Raw genomic sequence first — 20,203 nt, forward strand, 5'->3', positions numbered from 1 at the left:
TTCACGTGCTGGAGAATTTGTATCTCCAAAGCTCGATTCCGTACAGGTTACTGTGGTCCTCTGGATTTTCTCTTGGGTAGTTGTTCTAGTTGAAAGATGAAGCACATACGAAATGACTTACAGTCAGTTACCAAGAGACATCACAGGACTAGGAAGTGGAGTAAGTGGAGAAGGGGGTGCGTGGTGGGGGCCTGAGCACAGGAGGGGCACCCAGAACACTTCATACCCTCGAATTGGATCTGTTTGCTTGGTTTTCCCTGGGCAAAATGGTGGCTTTGGATCCTAAAAAGGCTGACTCTCTCAGGTCATTACCTGAAGAATTTCTTCCCCAAATCAATAAGAGCTGCTTCTGCAGTTCCTTTCCTTGTCCAGTGCCACCTTCATAGATCAGATCCTTAGAGTTGCTTGCCTGAGTTGAGGTACTGGATTTGCATAGATCTGTGACTTGGCCACAGAATGCAGCCTACAAACCCACAAGGGGCCACACCCACGGTTCTGGCCTCATTAGCAGGGGATGCGCTCTGCCCGCTCCACTGATAAGATGACTTGATTAAATCCCCCTAACGATCGCTTGCTTTCTTTCCTTAGCCGTTTTGGGTGCGACTCTTCTTTTGGAAGCAGGTGGCGGAAAAAATCCCACTCCAGCCAAAACAGTTCAGGATTTTGAATCCGGTTATCATCAAAGAGACTGCCTTTGACATCCTTCGATACTCAGAGCCTCAGTCAAGGTTCTGGGGCCGAGATAAGGTATTTTTGTCGCTACTGAAACTTAACTGTTCTTCTCTGTGTTGGAAAGGAGGCACCTATACAGCTTTCACTTAGGCTCAGCTGTATACCCAGAAGCATCTTCCGGGGGTGAAACCTAGTCATTGATTAGATGTTCCATGTGTTTTTCCCTCTCTACATCTTCACCTTAGGGCTCCCCACTGATTGATCCCCCCACTCCTGGTGGCTCATCTGACTAGTACAGTCGGCACGTTAGCACTTCGGTCACTGAGATATTATTTAAGGTATTCTTACTCCAGGATTCCATATAATTAGCTGCAGGACACTGAAAGGAACTTCGGTGATCAGAAAGTTCTTTACATTTTAACTCTACAGGCCACTTGGGTGAAAATTGACGTTTATCCTCACTTTATAGGTGAGAGCAGTGCTTTTCAGTTGATGCCTGGATCCCACCCCAGACGTTCTGATTTAATCTGTCTGTGTTGTGGTCTGTACGTTGGGATTTTCAGAGTTCCCTGGGTGATTTTTATTTTTCAGCCTGCTCTGAGAACCTTGGTGCTATAGGCTGTTCACTGCGGTAGGTTCTTTACCTGCAATTAGCCTGTGTTGCTACTGGGCGGAGATGCCTTTATTACCTGTTTCTTCATGATCTGAATAGCTAAACCTGTGTCTTTAAATAAAACTTTTTTAAAAGCAGTGGAAATGGTTTAAGCAAAACATTTATATTTAAGGAAAAGCAAGGAATTTTGAAACATGGGGACTGCTACCCACACTGGGGGCCTGAGATACCTCCTAGGAAATGGGGCTGGTCCAGGGTGCAATTTGCAAATGGAGCTAGACTCAGGGGTCCTCATCCAATAGGCAGATGAGCAGGGTCTTCTATTTGCCCTTTGAATCAAATTCTAATAAAAAAGATGCTTTAACACAACTGTGTAAATTTTAAAGGAAGAATCCTGTGCTTGTTAAGGAAAACAAATACCTGAATAGTCTCCTTAAAAACAAAAACCTAGTTCTTCACTGCGATCAGTAAGAGCTAAATCCAACTCTGGCTCCAACTTCAGGCTTGAACACCCAGCTCGGGTGAAATGGTTCACATAGTGGAAGCTGTTCCCTTCGCAGTCCGCTGTTTTCCTCCAGGGCTCTGGCCTTTCCATCCATGGGGAGCCCAGGAGGGCCATGTAGTTTCTGCCCACTGCAGGAACGTGTCCAGAACCCGTGATGTGTTTTCCCTCTCATAGGAGAGCAGCCCTACCCCCGACCAGTGACTGTCGGGTCTCTGATTGGCTTTAGCTGGGCTCTCCCACACAGAGCACATGGGTTCCTCCGGAATGTGGGCTTACAACTTTTAACCTGTTGGCATCACTTTTAACAAAACAATTTTATAAAAAAGACAACATACTTTGGCAAGATTCTTAAACTAAGTTATAAAGAGGTTTCACTATAAGTGCACTTAGATTTCTGTATCTTTTAAACTGCCCCGTTTCTTTATTAGATTCCATAGTATTTTTTTTAAACACAGGCAGATGCTCATTTGTTGGCTTGCAGGTCGATTTTATTTTAAAAATAACCTTTAAAAAATGGACAGATTTAATTACGTGAAATCCGAAATTGCTGAATGGCGAAGGGTATCAGAAACAAAGTTAGTGGGGGAAAATTTATCATAGAAATCACAGAGTAAATATTCTCAAAGCATTTAGAGATCTTATTAAATCAAAAAGAAAAAGATGAGCCAATAAAGAAATGAGGAAAGGATATGAACAGACATTTCACAGAAGAAATTAGTACAGCCCAGGAATACATGATAAAATGTTCATCTTCACCAGTAATCAAGTAAAAGCGAATTAGAGCCACAGTGACATTTTTTGCCTGTTTTCTTAGCAGAGATTTAAAAGCTTGATAATGTCCTTGTTTGGCAGGAATGTAGGTAGAATTATAAGTTGGCACTTTTTCCGGATGGTGGTTTGGCAATACATATATCACTTTAAAACATGAATAGTCTTGGGCTTCCCTGGTGGCGCAGTGGTTGAGAGTCCGCCTGCTGATGCAGGGGACACGGGTTCGTGCCCCGGTCCGGGAGGATCCCACATGCCGCGGAGCGGCTGGGCCCGTGAGCCATGGCCGCTGAGCCTGCGCGTCCAGAGCCTGTGCTCCGCAGCGGGAGAGGCCACAGCAGTGAGAGGCCCGCGTACCGCAAAAAAAATATATATATATATGAATAGTCTTTGACCCCGCAATTTGACTCTAAAAATTTTATTAGAAGGAAATTAGAGAAAATCTGCAAGGCTATTCTATGATGTTCATCATAGCATTGATAGCAAAGGACTAAAAACAGCCTAAACATTCATCATTAGAGAATTGTTTAAACGTTATGGTATAGTCGATGCAATATCGTGTGACTGTCGAGGATGAAGAAAAACTAATGGATATGAAAACACCTCCACAATGTATTAAGCAAGAAAATCAAGTTGCAGAACATTTATTTAATCCCGTTTTTGTTTAAAAACTAAAAATGTATATATAGTTGCATAGGAAAAAGCTTGGAAAGAATGACCAAACTGTGAAGAATGCCCTTCTCTGGAGAGTGAGTCTATAGGAGTCTTTTACATTCTACTTTATAATTTATCATTTGAATTGCATATTTGCTTATTTTTTATCATTGTCAAAATGGTATTCTTCTTTTGGATAAAAACAGTAACGTGGAAGATGGCTTCTGATCTAAAATTACATCGTCAGAAACTCCCTCATGCATCTGCCCTCCCAGCAGACAGAGAAGCCTGTTGGACAGTGAGGGCTGCTCTTGGGGGACGTGTTCTGGAGATAACGTGCTCTGGGGAGCTTTTGATAGTTTCTGAGTTTCTCTCCATGCATTACCCCTATATACTCCTCCACGGACACTGATGGGTACTCCTAAGGTGCTGTGTGCCGAGCTGGCCGCAGGTGGAGAAGACAGGGCGCACTGCCTTAGAGTCCTAAGCCCAAACAGGAGGCTGGCTTCTTTAGGGTCAATTTCCCTTGGTTTTTATTTCCAAACATGTAAAATGACTGTTGAGTTCCTTTTTAATAAGGGAGGTTGGCTTTGAGAGGTAGACAGGACACACTGGGGAGCAGGAAGCAGTTTTTATCAAATGATGGGTTCCCTGGATGTTCGCTATTCCCACCTTAATCTCTGAACTCTGAAAGGTTCACTGTTGTTCCAGTTTACAGAAAAGGAGAGCTGGTCATGGAAGTCACAGACTCGGCTGAGATGAACCAAGGAGGTATATTTGCACATGAAAGACGATACAAGAGAATATCGAGTACTAGATGGGCAGCAGTCTCCAAGGAGGGCTTAGGCACTGCAGGGCTTTCCGTATTCCTGTCTGCCGCCCTGTGTGCTGTCTTTACCCAAGTCTGTGAGGGAGATCCCGAGAACCAATTCCAGATTTACAAGTGGCAAGATATTGGACGTGAAGAGGGAGTGGTGATACAGTCAGAATCCAAAATTCTGGACATCTGGCATTCTAGGCCAAAGTCAGCAAGGGTACATTTTGGAAAAAACAAATGTGAAAGCCCGTAATTTGAGGCGAAAAATGTACTTGCCTGAACAGAGAGCCAGCAGAAACTGGCTGAGCTGCAGGACGTGTGAAAATGGCCTGGGGGTGTTATTTGCCAGAAAGGCAAATAGGGGTGCAGTAAGACTGTCTTCACAAGTAAGGGGTGAAGACAGTCTTCACCAACGAGAGCTGAGCCCGCTCTGTTCTCAGGCAGAGGCTGTACAGGAGCCAGCCAGGACGGGACGGGTTCCCAAACCATGTCCGGAGAAGGGCTGTGGCCACTTGTCCCAGAGCAGACCTTGTAGACGTTTGTCGCATGAGAGAGGAAATGGGTTAGTCTTGCTATTATGGTCATTCTGTGCAGGACCGGTGGGTGGAAGTTTTAGAAAGAATACCTTTTAGCTTGGTGCAGCAGGACCTGCCAGGCTGCCCCTTGCTGTGTGTTAAAATAATTCACATCACAGACCATGATTTAGAGTCTAGATTCCTGACCTGGATGGCAAGTCAGACTTTAGAATTGGGTGATATTTGAAATTGTGTGACGTATAAAATTGCAGCCCCCAGTGCCACTTTCATCACTTTGCATGGCATGTAGCCTACCTGTAAAGCAGCGACTTGTGCTAAGACCTTTTTTTTTTTTTTGTCTTTTCTCCTTTCCAGAACGTCCCCACGATTGGTGTCATTGCCGTTGTCTTAGCCACGCATCTGTGCGATGAAGTCAGTTTGGCAGGCTTTGGCTATGACCTCAGCCAACCCAGAACACCTTTGCACTACTTTGACAATCTCTGTATGGCTGCCATGAACTTTCAGACCATGCACAATGTGACCACAGAGACGGGGTTCCTCCTGAAGCTGGTCAGAGAGGGCGTGGTGAGGGATCTCAGCGGAGGCATCCATTGTGAATTTTGAACCCAGAAAACCTCACTTGAAAATGCAGTTCTGACCAGGAGGGCTGTTTTTCACAGCCTTCTTGACGCGTCCTGCAAGAACTTTGAAGTGCAGCTGGTGTTTTTTAACTTTTAATTTAAAAAACAAAAACAATACAAAAAGTTCTGCTCTTCCCACTTTTTTTCCCTATTTATTTGAAGCCAGTGTTTTTGCACAAAATTTTGTAAGTTAATTTTGAGAATGGGAAAGACTTTCCAAAGAGAATTGTATGTAATGATGTTTTATTGTATTTTAAGAAAGTTATTTAATTTGTAAAAACTCTGTTCATGTCTACTGCACATAGAATCCCAGGTCATTATGTGGAAGAAGGGAGGCGACTCCTTTGATGACAGCCCTGAATGCCTGACTCTGGTTCTCTGTTAGTCTGTTTGGTGGGACAGATGTCGGAAGCACTTCCAGGGTGACGTGCTGGGTAGCTAAACCACTGGGACTGGTTGGGCCATGCTGCTGCATGAGGCCTGGGCCGGTCGGAGAAGTTCACCGTCCCTCTCTGTTGATCTGCCTTCTGCAGGAAGACTTGTAGGAATCAAGCAGGGGAGCTGTCCTGCAGGTCCCAGGTCAAGGAGGGACACAGAGACATTTTCTGTGTCCTCCGAGTACTGCAACACTGCCCCAGGCGGACAACTCTTGGATTTCTTTAGAGTTTTTAACTGCCTTCCAAACACTTAAATGTTAATCCAGATTATTCCACTGTCTGTCTGAGGTGGCTTATAAAAATTAGGACAAAACCTCTGTTCTCCAGAGTCGTAGAGGAATAAACTCTTTCCAGGAATAATCATGTTTTCTGAAACACTGAAATGAAGTTTTCCCAGTGTTATAAATTGCCTGTTTAAGAAAAAACGTTTTTTTTTTTTTTTTGAACGCCTCCTTGGCAGTGTGTACCAGGCAGTGTGCTGGTCAAAAAAAAAAAAAAAAAAAGAATAAAAGCTTTTGAGGAACTCTTACAGTCTAGTTAATTTGAGTGCTTTTTTTTTTTTTTCCCCTAGAAAATAAGTTTATAAGTCTAGCTAAAATGTCCTTCTTGGATGCCACTGCTAGTCAGGACCTCACTGCAGATGCCTGTGAGGAGGGCTGGGGGATGAAGGGGTCTCCTCTGCTGGCTGCTACTGCCACCCCTCCCCCAATTCTATTTCTCCCACAGCCCCCGGTGCAGCTCTTGACTCCCAGGCCAGGCCGATGGCTCCCGCATCTGCCGGCTCCTCGGCATATGCGGGTCAAGGAGCCAGGTCATAGCTCTGAATGAGTCCCTTGGATCTCCAAGGTTCTGGGGTCAAGCTCAGAGCAGCCTGCGTAGCAAAATAGGATTTCTCTGGTTTTATGTCTTTTCTTAAAATTTTCTATGGATTCTACTCTGTAAGACACTGTTTAGGAAAAAATGCTTTAAAATTCCTATCTGGGGCTTCCCTGGTGGCGCAGTGGTTGAGAGTCCGCCTGCCGATGCAGGGGACACGGGTTCGTGCCCCGGTCCGGGAAGATCCCACGTGCCGCGGAGTGGCTGGGCCCGTGAGCCATGGCCGCTGAGCCTGCGCGTCCGGAGCCTGTGCTCCATAACGGGAGAGGCCACAACAGTGAGAGGCCCGCGTACCGCAAAAAAAAAAAAAGAAAGAAAGAAAATTCCTATCTGTTAAACGGTGAGACTTAGCTCTGAATATTGAGACTCAGGAAACGGCCTGCAGCTGTCCTGTGTTTCAGGTGAGGCCAGGCCTGCACCACACACCTCCACCCCCTCGTTCCTCAGGGGCTACTTAGAGAAGCCCAAATGCTTATTAGAAAAGACAAGAAACAGCCAGGGTCCAACAGTTGGAAAGCTTTCCCGGTGCACCCCTTCACGGGTGCGCGTGGTCTCGTGGTCTCGTTTCCCCTGCCTTGCACAGCTGCTGGGAAGTAGCCCGTCCAGCACTTCCTCAGCTTTCAACAAATACCAGACCTGGCCTCGTCCCTCCCCTCCTACTCTGTGTCTTTTTTTTTTTCATTTTTACATTGTTTTGCCCGTGCCTCTCAACGTTTAATTACTGGCAGGCAGTAAGTGCCCTAAGTGAATAAAAAGGCGTATTTTTTTCAATGACCTTTCATGGTGTCCACCAATGAGAGTTGACCAGAGACCATCTTTGAGAACTTTAAGCACTTCGGCAGTTTTCATTAGAAGTTGCTTCTCTGCTTCAGGGTTGTGTCTCCGCCTGCTTTTCTGGGAACAGACCTCCAGGTGCCCCAGGGTGTCACAAGGTTGGTCTCCAGTAACTTGAGTTTCCTCCGTCACACTTTCAACTTTGTGCAGCCTTGTAGGCACACATGCTCTTACGTGGATGTAATCATCGGTTTTGAGGCAACTTAGGATGACTTACACATGTTCTGTACTTTAACATACTTCTCACTAGAACTTTGAGCCACAGAAAATTTCAGTGAGTTTTAGTTTTCTGTTTTTTCCTACAGAGAGCTTATTCTCTTCAGAAACCTAGGCTGGACGTAGAAAAATGTTTTGGGGACCAGGATGAGTATCTCCTGATGACGTGTGCCATGTTTCTAGGCAAAGATGAATTGGGATCTTCTGAACAACTTCATTCCTCTAGGTGTTACCTTGTCTTCTTCACTGATACTTTTGTGTCACGGTGGTGGTGGTGTTTTTTTTAAATTTCCCAACAATGTACTAATAAGGCATTGGTGATGTCTATTCTCACAGATTTGGGGGTGGGGGCGGGTCTCATCATCTGTGGACCCATTAGTTAAAATAAGTTGTCAAGCCCACTTTTTGGACTGTTTCTGTTGAACTATGACCTTTTGACCGGCAACGGTCAATCTGGTTTGCAGACATGGGCTGATTATAAAAGAGAACAAGAAGTAGTCACACCCTAGTCTCCCCAGGGTATTAAAGATTTCTGAAACCAAGGACCTCTTTATTTTAACTACATTGTAACTCCAGTGCTTTTGGACTTGATATCAAAGGGATTGTTACGTTCGCCTTATTTCTGTCTCAGGAGAAACTTTTAGACCAGCATCATAGGAAGATTTTGAAATGGGATCTATTCTCCCTGGCAGCTTTACAGCATCCAAGTGTGGGTTATTTTTTCTTCCTTTCTTTGGTGCACTTCAGTCAAGCGCATTAAGAAAGATGGAAATGACTAGTTCTTTGATTTAGCAGAATTCCCCTTAGAATGAAGTGAGCTTTTAGAATGCTTGTGTAGCAAGCAGGAACTGTGCAACGCTGGGCCTGACTTCCGTTCACGCACATGGTGACAAAATGCTTCCCTCAAACGAAGGACTCTGTGTTGCTGCCCGTGGGACTGACACCGTATTCCCAGACGCTGACCCTCCCTGAAGGCCGCCCAGATGACCACACCCTCAGCTCTCAGACTAAAGTGCAGACCACAGGGGAAAAGACCCAGTACATAGCGCACCCCCTGCCCTTCCCTGGAGGGCCAGGCACCCTGGCCCAAACTTGTCTTTTTCTCTTCTTTCCTACATCCCAATGCCATTTTAGGCTGTTTTTGTGTTCACAGAACAAGGTGTTTATCTGTATTTACTTACAGCCGACACAACATAAAACTGAAGTAAATTGAAGAGAACCATTCATTCATATGCACATTCAAATTTTGACAACAGGGCTTCCCTGGTGGTGCAGTGGTTGAGAGTCTGCCTGCCAATGCAGGGGACACAGGTTTGTGCCCCGGTCCAGGAGGATCCCACATGCCGCGGAGCGGCTGGGCCCGTGAGCCATGGCCGCTGAGCCTGCTCGTCCGGAGCCTGTGCTCCTCAACGGGAGAGGCCACAGCAGTGAGAGGCCCGCATACCGCAAAAAAAAAAAAAATTTTGACAAGAAAGTAGTGCTCCCCAAAAGGAAACTGCAGTCTTCGTAGTTGGACTTTCATTACCCAAATGATACAATTTGACTAGTTCCCAGTATTAAATTCCAACCCATTCTGCAGACAGGAAAAGTAGCCACTCAGCGGGGCTGTGGTGAAATGAGAATAAATTACATGCTGTGAAATTTAGTTATGACTTTTTTAAAAGCAGATTTTTCCAATGAGCTGTGTCAATAGGACATGTCCAAAGAATGATAGGTTTATAAGTTTCCTTCTGTCTGGCAGAAGTGAGATGTCAAGTTTTGCTGTGGTGTCAGGCAGCCATCCAAGATTGGGCAGATGTAGCCATTACAGCCTTTGTGTAGCTGGAAATATTAACAAAGTGAACTTTCAGAAAATGTACAGTAAGAAACTATTCAGGAGATATGTCATAACAGCAATAACTGTTTGTACACTAAAAACTTGTAACTTCTAAAGGAGCAATGAATTTCCACTCTGTTCTCTGTTACCTGGCTTATATTCTTTTGATTTATCGAAGAAAATCAGTTTCAAGAAAAATGACATTAAAGACAATGACGGAATTCCCTGGCGGTCCAGTGGTTGGGACTCCGCGCTTTCACTCCTGAGGGCGCAGGTTCAATCCCTTGTGGGGGAACTAAGATCCCACAGGTCACACAGTGTGGCCAACAAATAAATAAATAATAAAATAAATGGTGGACAAAATACTTTCTGACTATGAGGTTTTGTTCTAGAGCTGCTTCCTCTTCCAGTGTGATATTTAGTATGAACAGGAAGACTCAAAAAAAATATACGTACACACACACACACACTCCAAACAGGCAAAACTATAGATTCCAGTGTAAACCAAAAGTCTTGTCCTAAAGTTAAAAGTTGAGTGGAATGTCCCAGCAGTGGCCTTTCCCCCTCTGTCTCGTCTGTGGCTCATCTATGTCACTTTGCTCTAAATTGACCTAAATTTAAGAACACGGTGTGTACTGTGATCCTGGAGGGTGAGCTGAGGAGAAGTCAGAGGGACAGACCCTCTGTTCTCTTACTAACCTCTCCTATTCTCCCAACATCACCACCACTCATGATCCGGAAACAGGACCAGGAATCAGGAAACATCTGGTCGACCTCTTGCTTCACGGCTGAGCATTTAGGGTTCATGCACGCCAGCCTGGCATCTCTCATCTGGAAGGGGTGGGCAGGCTCAGTTCCAATTATACTGTCCAATTAGCTTGTCAAATATCCTGGTTTTGACTTTAAATAGTATAATCACCATACTCATTGCTTTATAGATTTATTCCTAGTGACCTATTTTGTGTTTTTTTAAAGTATTTATGCCAAGACAGTTGGAGTAACTTTCAGAAGGGGTTCTCCGGACCACTTACATCTCAGCCTGAAGCTACTTCAAAGTTGCTCCAGAATTTTCCCCAAACCTTTCTCTATAGAAAGCCAGTCCTGATTTTCTTCCCCTCTCCCTTTTCTCTGCCCACCCCACCCCCTGTTCACATCCTGTACTAAACATTGATTTAGCTTCTCTCCAACTAGAAAGAATCCTTCCTCTTTAGGAAGTTTGCGAAATTAGGCTGACAACTGAGGAGATTCTGGCCTGGAGCTAGGAGGCAGATTTAAAAACCACAGCCTTGTGTCAAAACTTCCTGCAGAAACAAAGGACTATCTAATTTCTATTGTCCAATTTTGAATACTCCTGAAAAAAGTTAACAGGATTTTAAATATCATTTAGCATTGAGATATGAAATAGAAAGAAGAAAAGCTTATTTAGATCATTTTTCATTTCTTCAGGCTTTTTGAAGTCTCTGTGCATGACCTCCTTTGCATAACAAACTTGGGTTTCAGTAGCCCTGCAGCTGGCCTATGCACTGGGGAAATCCAAAACGTCTATTAACACCCACTGCTACAGCTTTGTTGTAAGAGAGAAAGGAGAGGGAAATATTTTGACATGTTTGTCCTATTGGCCAACAGCCCAAAGTTGGTAATGTCCGCAGCGACAGCATGGCGGGGCGCTGGTCCACCATGCGCTTTGTGGGTGCCTCCACATTAGTCATTGTCTGGCTCAAGGGTCTGTTGGCCTCATCTCTGGGAGAGGTCTGACCAGGTGAGAACAAAGGCCGTGCTGATTCCTACCTGCTCCTGATGCAGCCCCACATTCTCCAAAACTTGGAACTGAAACCCTGATTGTTCTATCTTTAAAAACAGTAAAATATACCAGCTCCTAGAATACAAAAGTGAGACCAACCGTGGGGGCCCCTTCTGCTGACTCGATTCTGTGGCTCTGGCTGACCGTTCTGTATGGAACACCATTGGTTCAAACGCTGAGAACAGCTGATGGTCTGCCCACGGTTCCAGACAGATGCTCTTGGCTATACGTTAGTACTCAGTGGACCTGCCCCAAAGATCCTGTCCCGTGACACCTGGTGCTAGCTCCTCGCCCGCTCTGCCAGCATGGTCATCCTTAGTGCGATAGCCTTCCTAGAGCCACGGCTGGACCCTGATGGACAGGCTGCAGACAAAATGGACCCTGTCCTAGTGCCCTGGAGTTCAGTCCAGAGGGGAAAAAACATTAAAGACATGAACAGGACAACGCAGGCATTAGAGCACAGGGGAGGGCACTGTAGAGCCAGGAAAGTCAGCCTGAGACCAAGGGGGTAGTTAGAGGAGAGAGGAGGAGTGGGGAAGCAGAGCGAAGAGATTGGTGGAGGTGACACAGCAGGACCCGCTTTATCAGAGCAAACCCAAAAGGCAAGTATGCATAGGCTCAGGGTGAAGCTTCTAGAGGCATGAAGCCCTGCGGGCCAGGCTAAGCTGAATGTCGGGGTAAAAAGCAATCTGGAGCCACCACAGGGTGTTACTGGGAGAGCAACTTGATTCAGTTTATACTGAAACACATCTCTGTGGCTGCAGGTGGACGGAGAATGGGGGTGGGGCCGATGGGGAACCGGAAACAGAAAGGATGGGAAAACCAAGGAAGGTGATTTCACTGTTGGCAAGACTAAAAAGTGGGTGGTGCTGGAGGGCTGGGCCTGGTGGGCAAGGTGGCCCTACCTCGGCCATGACACCCCTGTATGCTTTGGGGAGAACCACAGTCCCTCTCTGAGCTTCTCATCTGTTAAACAGGAAATGGGGGGGTGGGGTGGGGAGGGCAGCACACATTAATTTCTCTTTAAAAAGAAGAAAACCCCGACACGAAAAGGAGTGGCTGTTAGAATGGACCACAGCGCCGCCTAGTGTCTTGCGGTGCGTGCGCGGCTCTCAGAGCCCTGGGCTTCCAAGCAGCCCCAAGGGCGGCCGGTGGGACCCACTCCTCTGCGTGTCAGGCCTCTTCTTCGGCTGGGCTAATTTCCTCCTTCCTGCCCGATCTCTGACCACTTCTCTTTGGGTTCCCCTTCCTCCTCCCACGCCTCTGGCCGTGATCCTCTTTTCCCCTTCCCGTTGTAATTTCTCCCTGGAGGGTCATCCACTCCCATGGGTCACACTTTGATACAGCCTCTCTTTACTCCACACCCAGGTCTGCAGTGAGGCCTCCCCGTCAAGTCTCCAGAGCCACAGCCCAGCGTGTCCACCTCCTTCAGGACACTGCCTCCTCCCCAGCTAGCCTGGACCTCAGACTCCAAATGCCAAAAATTCCAGGGCTCTTCTGCTGAACGACTCAGTTTCTGATAGGCAGAATCTCACAGATACCATGACCCCGAGTCCTCCAGTTTCAGGTGGAAGGTCAGGTGGATTCTGCCTTTGCAACACCTCTTACATCCAAGTTTGTCCCTTGTTAAGTGGACGGTTTGGGAGAGTGAGGCTCTGGGAGGCAGTGGAGCTCCTATAGACCCTGCAGAGCCCAGCTTGGCCTTGACAATTCCTTGATCTGCTGGTCCCTGCCCACCACAACTCCTGATTCCTAGACCCGCCATCAGGAAGAAACACTACTTGTGTTTTTTCTTTATGGTACAAATAATACACATCCACAGGAGATACTGATACATTTAAACATACATGCTGGGACTTCCCTGGTGGTCCAGTGGTTAGTGGCCATTGTTCTAGAAAATGTCCTGCTTGGCTTAGTTTGCGTAGAACGTTGTTCAAGTCATTTATTGTAGAGCGTTGTTCAAGTCATTTCTTTCCTTGTTGGCCTTCTGCCCAGTTGTTCTATCCAATGTATATAAAACAAGCCTTAATAAACTTAAAAGGATTGAAATGATGCAAAGAATGTTATCCAATCACAATGCAGTAAAATTAGAAGTTAGTCAAAGAAATAAATTAGGGAAATTCACAAGGATGTGGAAATTAAATGACACACAACTGAGTAGCCAAAGAGTCAAAGAAAAAATTTATGAGAAATTAGAAAATACTTTGAAATTAATGAAAATAAAAAACACAAAGTACCAGAAATTGTGGGATGAAGTTAAGCAGTCCTTAGAAAGAAATTTATAACTGTAAATGCCTACATTAAAAAAGAAAATCTCAGGACTTCCCTGGTGGTCCAGTGGTTAGGACTCCACATTTCCACTGCAGGGGGCGTGGGTTCGATCCCTGGTCGGGGAACTAGGATCCCGCATGCCATGTGGTGCGGCCAAAATAAATAAATAAATAAAGCTTAAAAAAAAAAAAAGATATCAAGTCAACAGCCTAACCTTCCACCTTGAGACACTAGAAAAAAGAAGAGCCAACTAAACCCAAAGCAAGAAGAAGGAGAGAAATTACAAGGATTAGCATAGAAATTAATGAAATGGAGACTAGAAAAATTATAGGATCAACAAAACAAAAAGCTGGTTCTTTGAAAAGATCAACAAAATTGACAAACCTTTGGCTACATTGATCAAGAAAAATGAGAATACTTAAATTACTAAATTAAAAAATAAACAAGGGTATATTACTACTGACCTTCCTTATAGAAAATAATCATAAGTGGCTACTATGAGCAACTGAATTCCAACAAATTAGATAATAGATGAAGAGGAAAAACTCCTAGAAAGACATAGAAACTAATTCAAGAAAAAAAAATCTGAATAGACCTATAACAAGTAAAGAGATCAAGTTAATAATTAATCAATAAACTTCCCACAAAGGATAGCCCAGGCCTAGATGGCTTCATTGGTGAATTCTACCAAACACTTAAAGAATCAATACCAATTTTTCACAAACGCTTCCAAAACACAGAAGAGAACACTTCCCAACTCATTCTGTGAGACCAGTATTACCCTGATATCAAAACCAGAAAAGACATCACAAGAAAAGAAAACTATAGAGCAATATCTCTTATGAGTATAGATGCAAAAATCCTCAACAAAATATTATCAAATCTAATCCAGCACTCTATTAATAGAATTATACACCAGGACCAGGGATTTATCCCAGGAAAGCAAGGTTGGTTTAACTTAGAAAAAACACTTTTTGTAATACACTATATCAATAGAATAAAAAACAAAATTCACATGATCATCCCACTAGATGGGGGCAGGAGAATCATTTGACAAAATCCAATACCATTTCATGGTAAAAAAAAACACTCAACAAGTTAAGAATAGAAGGGAAATTTCTTAACTGGATAAAAGACATCTACAAAAGGCCCACAGCTAATGGGTTTTCACTTAATGGTGAAAGACTAAATGCTTTCCCCCAAACTGGAGATTTCTAGGCAAGAAAACGAAATATCAGTCACCCAGATTGGAAAGGAACAATTACAACAGTCTCTGTTTTCAGATAACATAATCTTGTACATAGAAAATCCTAAGGTATCCACTGAAAATGATTGAAGTAATAAATGAGTTCAGCAAGTTTGCAGAATACGAGATCGACTTATAAAAATCAATCATATTTCTGTATAATAGCTTTGAGCACACTAAAAATGAAATTACAAAAACAATTCTATTTACAATAGTATCAAAAAGAATAAAATACTTATGAATATAAAAGTATACTTTTAACAAAAGAAGTGCAAAAGTCATAGTCTGAAAACTACCAAACACTGTTGAAAAATTAAAGAAGACCTAAATAAAGGGAAAGACATCCCATGTTCATTGATCAAAAAACTTAAAATTGCTAAGATGGCAGCACTCCTCCCAAACTGATCTACAGATTCAGTGCAATCTCTATCAAAATTCCAATGCCTGATTTGCAGTAATGGATCAGATGACCCTAAAATTCATATGGACATGCAAGGAAACACAAGTAGCCAAAGTAATCTAGAAAAAGAAAAAAAAAAGTTGGAAGATACACACTTCCAAATTTCAAAACTTACAATAAAGTGACATTAATCAAAACAATGTGGTACTGGCATAAGGATAGTTAAATAGACCAACAGTACAGAATTGAAAGTCTAGAAATAAACTCATACATAGACAGCCAATTGATTTTTTTTCTTTTTCTTTTTAATCCATTCTTTTTCAGATTCTTTTCCCATATAGGTTATTACAGAATACTGAGTAAAGTTCCCTGTGCTATACAGATTTTCAACAAGGGTTCCAAGTCCTTTCAATGGGGAAAGAGCAGTCTCCCCAATAAATGCTGTTGGGACAACTAGATTTCCACAAGCAAAAGAATGAAGTTGGATCCCTATCTCACACCACATACAAAAAGCTAATTCTAAATGGATCAATGGCCTAAATATGAGAGCTAAAACTATATATATATAAAAAAAAACTTAGCAGGAAACATAAGGGTAAATCTTTATGACCTTGGATTTGACATTGACTTTTTAGATATGACAACAAAGTTATGAACAACAAAAGAAAGGAAGGTGAGGGCATTGGGGTACTTATAGGATTAGCAGGGTGGCCTTAGGTGTGGGGAAAGGTGATTGGATGTATGGGAAAAAGATGAAGTAATTGGTGTTTGGGAAGGTGCATCTGGGTTACATGCTTCTGCATATTCATGTGCTTAGCATGATCTGAGGGTGGAGTTTTCTGGCCCTCTGATGTCAAAAGGCTGTTGGTTGGACATCTGCACAGGCCAGGTCTAGGATTCATGGTCCCAGTCGTCCCCCAGCCGTCTTGCACTGAATAGGAGCTGACTCCAAGTTCCTGTAGAACAACTGGCTGTGTGAAGTTGGGAAGGTATGTAATTAAAGAGAGGGGGGAAAAAAGAAAGAAAAAAACTAAAGTGAACTTAATCAACGAAGGCAGTTTACAAGCAAAGGACTTTTAACAAGTTGTTCCTTTATCTGTTGTTATGTAAGACAAGTTCAAGAATTTCTGTTATCAGCTTCTGTTAATTCTATGGGGCATGGTTTCATAAACAATGGAAATTTATTTTCTCGCAGTTCTGGAAACTGGAACTGCAAGTTAGAGGGAGTTGCCAGTAGGTGTCTGGTGTGGGCTTTCCCCTGGGCCTGCAGACGGCTGCCTTCTTGCTCTGTGCTCACATGATGTCTCTCCTAATAAGGACACTAATTGTATTGGATCAGGGCCCCACCATTATGATCTCATTGCAACCTTAACTACTACCTCAGAGGCCCCACCTCCAAATACAGCCACACCGGGAGTTAGGGCATCAACATGTGAATTTGGGGAAGACACAAACACTTGGTGAGAGTTCTGTGTGAGCTCGAGTAGAATGTGTATTCTGTTCTTGTTGGGTAAGTATTCTATAAGTGTCAATTAGATCCAGACAACTGATGGTGCTCTTTAGCTCAACTATGTAATTACTGATTTTCTGTCTCCTTCATCTGTCAGTTTGTTCAGCTTTTCTCCTGCTGTAAGGATGGGAGCAACGACTTCCAAGATTTCAGAGCTAAAACCGGGGTCCCCCTGATTTGCTGTTTTGAGTTTGTAACTCAATAAGAGGTGGGGAAGTAGAGACAGCCCCCTCCCGGGGTGCCCTTGGGAATGTATGTAGATGAAATGTCTTCATTCATTCATGTTGGAAAGGAAGAAGGTTGCCTTTGGAGTGTGGAAAATAAAGATGGGATGGAGACAGGGGCAGAGGAGAAGGAAGAGGTCTCAGAAGGGATCCTGAGGCTGTGGCCCCAGTACCAGATACAGAAGGCTGCCTAATGTTCCCACAGGGCATCCAGAAAGAGTGTTTACAAACTCAGAGAGACACTGGAGCATAAGCATGAGGGGGCTTTGGGGACCTTATGTTCGATGCGCAGGTTGGATGCCAACGAGTCAGAATTTCCAGAGGGTCAAGCAGACAGAATCCGCAGTATTGAAACTGTCTACCAGCCCCAGAATCTCCGCCAGGCACTGTGCCAGGCACTTTGCAAACATTATCCCTAATCCCTACAGTAAACCTGTAAAGGCGATGATACCCCACTTCACAGATGGGAAAACTAAGACCCCAGGGGAAAAGCTGACTTACCCAAGCCACATTGCTGATGAGTCTCGAGGCCAGGATTCATTTTACAGATGAGGCAACAGAGGTCCAAAGATGTGACATCACTTGCACAAGATCACACAGATGGTAGAGTTGTGGACTTTGAATCAATTCTATCCCTTCATGGCACACAACCTTGTACAGATGCTCCGCTGCCTAACCGGAGGTTATTGCCCTGTCTCACCCACCCCAGGGCTCAGGAAGGCCCTGGTAAGGATCTTGGCTCTGCAGAAATCAGGGAACCTCAGGAAGGGCTCTCGCAGCCAGAGGCCTTGATCATGCAGCAGTGGGGCAAACGGTGTGGAGACATCCTGTTACTCTAAAAAGACCCAGGTGTCCCAAGCCAAAAGGTTGCTAAATTCAGGCTGGCATTTGCTGCCAGAACTCCAGTGCAATAGTCAGGCAGTCTAAGAATCCCACACTTTAATGATAAATTTTAAAAAACATTTTTTATTGAGGTATAGTTGATTCATAATGTTGTGTTAGTGTCAGGTATACAGCAAAGTGATTCAGATATATATATATATTCTTTTTCAGATTCTTTTCCCTTATAAGTTATTACAAAATATTGAGTATAGTTCCCTGTGCTATACAGTAGGTCCTTGCTGTTTTCTATTCTATATATAGTAGTGTGTATATGTTAATCCCAAACTCCTAATTTATCACTCCCCACACCCTTTCCCCTTTGGTAACCAACCATAAGCTTGTTTTCTGTGTCTGTGAGTCTATTTCTGTTTTGTAAATAAGTTGATTTGTATCATATTTTTTAGATTCCACATATAAGTCCTATCATATGATATTTATCTTTCTCTGTCTGACTTCTTTCACTTAGTAAGATGTGAATTTATTAATGATAAATTTAATGCTATGTGTTTTTTACAACAGCAAGAATAATAATAAAAAATCTTGAACTTCATTGCAGCATTGTTGAGAAATAGCAAAAAAATTGTATATTACCTAAATATTCAACAATAATAGCCAACAGCAGTATTCTGAACACTTTATGTGCGTTATCTCATTTAATTCTCACAACCTCCTAATAAGGTAGGTACTATTAACATCTCCATTTTACAAGTGGGTAAAACAAGGCACAGGGAAGTTAAGCAACTGTCCCAAAGTCACACAGCTAGTGCATGGTGAAGCTGGAATTTGCAGTCTCGTTCTAGAAGCTGTTATCCAAAACACCGTTTCTGTTGTTTCAGTAGAATTGATTATAATTGCACCTTAATTAAAAACAATTTTTCCCTAGTTGGAATTATTTGAATTTTCGTCTGACCTAAAGTGGGAGAAATTTAATTACAGAATAGTATATGTAGCATTATCTTATATTTTGGGGAGGTGTGGCTATTCAGGGTCATGACCTTATAATACTTAGTCAGATGTAGTATGGACATACCTATGATCTATGACAAAGCAATTTCAGTTCTGGGTATACGTTTTAATTGCAGATAAGTTCTCACACAAGTATAAAAAGGAAATATGTATAAGAATATTTATGACAGCATGTTGGGGGGCAATCTGGGTGTCCACCCTGGAGGAGGAGATAGGTCCAGTGCGGTCCATGCACACCCCATGAAGTTAGAGGCGACAGACCTGGTGTAGACGCTACAAGATGGATTATCTTCAAATCAAAGAGCTGAGCACAAAAAGCAAACAAGAGAATGAGATCTGTTTCAGGCCAATCAACAAAATGGAAAGCACCATAAACATTTTAAACAGAGGGGATTGAACACAGAGCATTAGTAATAAAGGGGGTGGAATTGCTGGAGGGACAAAAGTGGAAGTTCAGGCTACCTACAGATTCGTACCTGCGGGAAGCAAAAAAGGGCAGCAGTGTTACCCAGTACCACCACCCCTGCCACTGCTGCCACCACTGCCAGCACTGCTACCAGGAGAGTTGCTATCAGAAGCCCCCACCCCTAAAAAGGCTTTTCCCATCTCCGCCTTCCAGTCTCCCACCATTGCCTCTCATCAGCAGAACCTCACAGGTAGAGAGTCAGGGAACACGGCTTTCAGATTTCCAAATCCTTCCGTGGAGAGGATGGTTAGACAAGCAATCAGGAGACAGCAGACGTGACCCAGCACAGCCCTCTGAGTGACAGGGATCACTACACCCTCACACTGCTGCCTAGCAGAATGCAACTGTCACTCACACGCACTCTCTTTACAAAATTTTAGACACCAAGTCCCACTAGTCTCTGCCTCCATCTTTCCGCAATGTTAATTTCTCTTCTAGTTCAATCACCAATCCCACCTGAATTTTCTGTTACCTAGAAACGATGCTGTAATGTTAAACACCATTTCTTACGTAAATCGTTAGGAGAGGGACAGTAAGGGAAAAGGACTAATGTATACAACAAGGAAGAAAATATGCATAGCTCCTGGTTCACACCTGTCACAAGGCCAGGCTATTGTCAGAAGTTCTGTGTTTACAGGACACAAGTATATGGCAGTTCCACAAATGGTACTTAGGGGTTCAGATTGGCCACTCAGAAGTACCTTCCCCAAGGAGGGGTAAGACAGGAGTAAGGAGTTAAGAGGTATAAACTACTATGTATAAAATAAATAAGCCACAGGGATATATTGTACAATGCAAGGAATATAGCCAATATTTTATAATAACTGTGAAAGGAGTATAACCTTCAAAAATTGTGCATCACATGTTGTACACCTGAAACATACTGCACATCAACTATAGCTCAATATTAAAAAAAAAATCCTGAAGGCATACATTTTAAGGGAAAATGGGACAAAGTATATGTACAAAAAAATTAATAGGGGCTTCCCTGGTGGCGCAGTGGTTGAGAGTCCGCCTGCCGATGCAGGGGACACGGGTTCGTGCCCCGGTCTGGGAGGATCCCACATGCCGCG

General features: G+C 43.7%; 1 protein-coding gene across 3 annotated transcripts in view; it reads left to right on the top strand.

Moving 5' to 3' along the window:
- ST3GAL5 (ST3 beta-galactoside alpha-2,3-sialyltransferase 5) overlaps positions 1-6,133 on the top strand; it is a 50,038-nt gene extending 43,905 nt beyond the window's left edge. For all 3 annotated transcript variants that reach the window (XM_060027417.1, XM_060027418.1, XM_060027419.1), the window contains 2 exons: positions 589-747; positions 4,920-6,133. In XM_060027417.1, the coding sequence (XP_059883400.1) occupies positions 589-747; positions 4,920-5,168 (408 nt within the window). In that variant the 3' untranslated portion in view covers positions 5,169-6,133. The remainder of the gene's footprint in view (positions 1-588; positions 748-4,919) is intronic.
- The last annotated feature ends 14,070 nt before the right edge of the window (positions 6,134-20,203 follow it).

This window comes from Delphinus delphis, chromosome 12 (genome assembly GCF_949987515.2).
Source record: "Delphinus delphis chromosome 12, mDelDel1.2, whole genome shotgun sequence".
Lineage (NCBI taxonomy): Eukaryota > Metazoa > Chordata > Mammalia > Artiodactyla > Delphinidae > Delphinus > Delphinus delphis.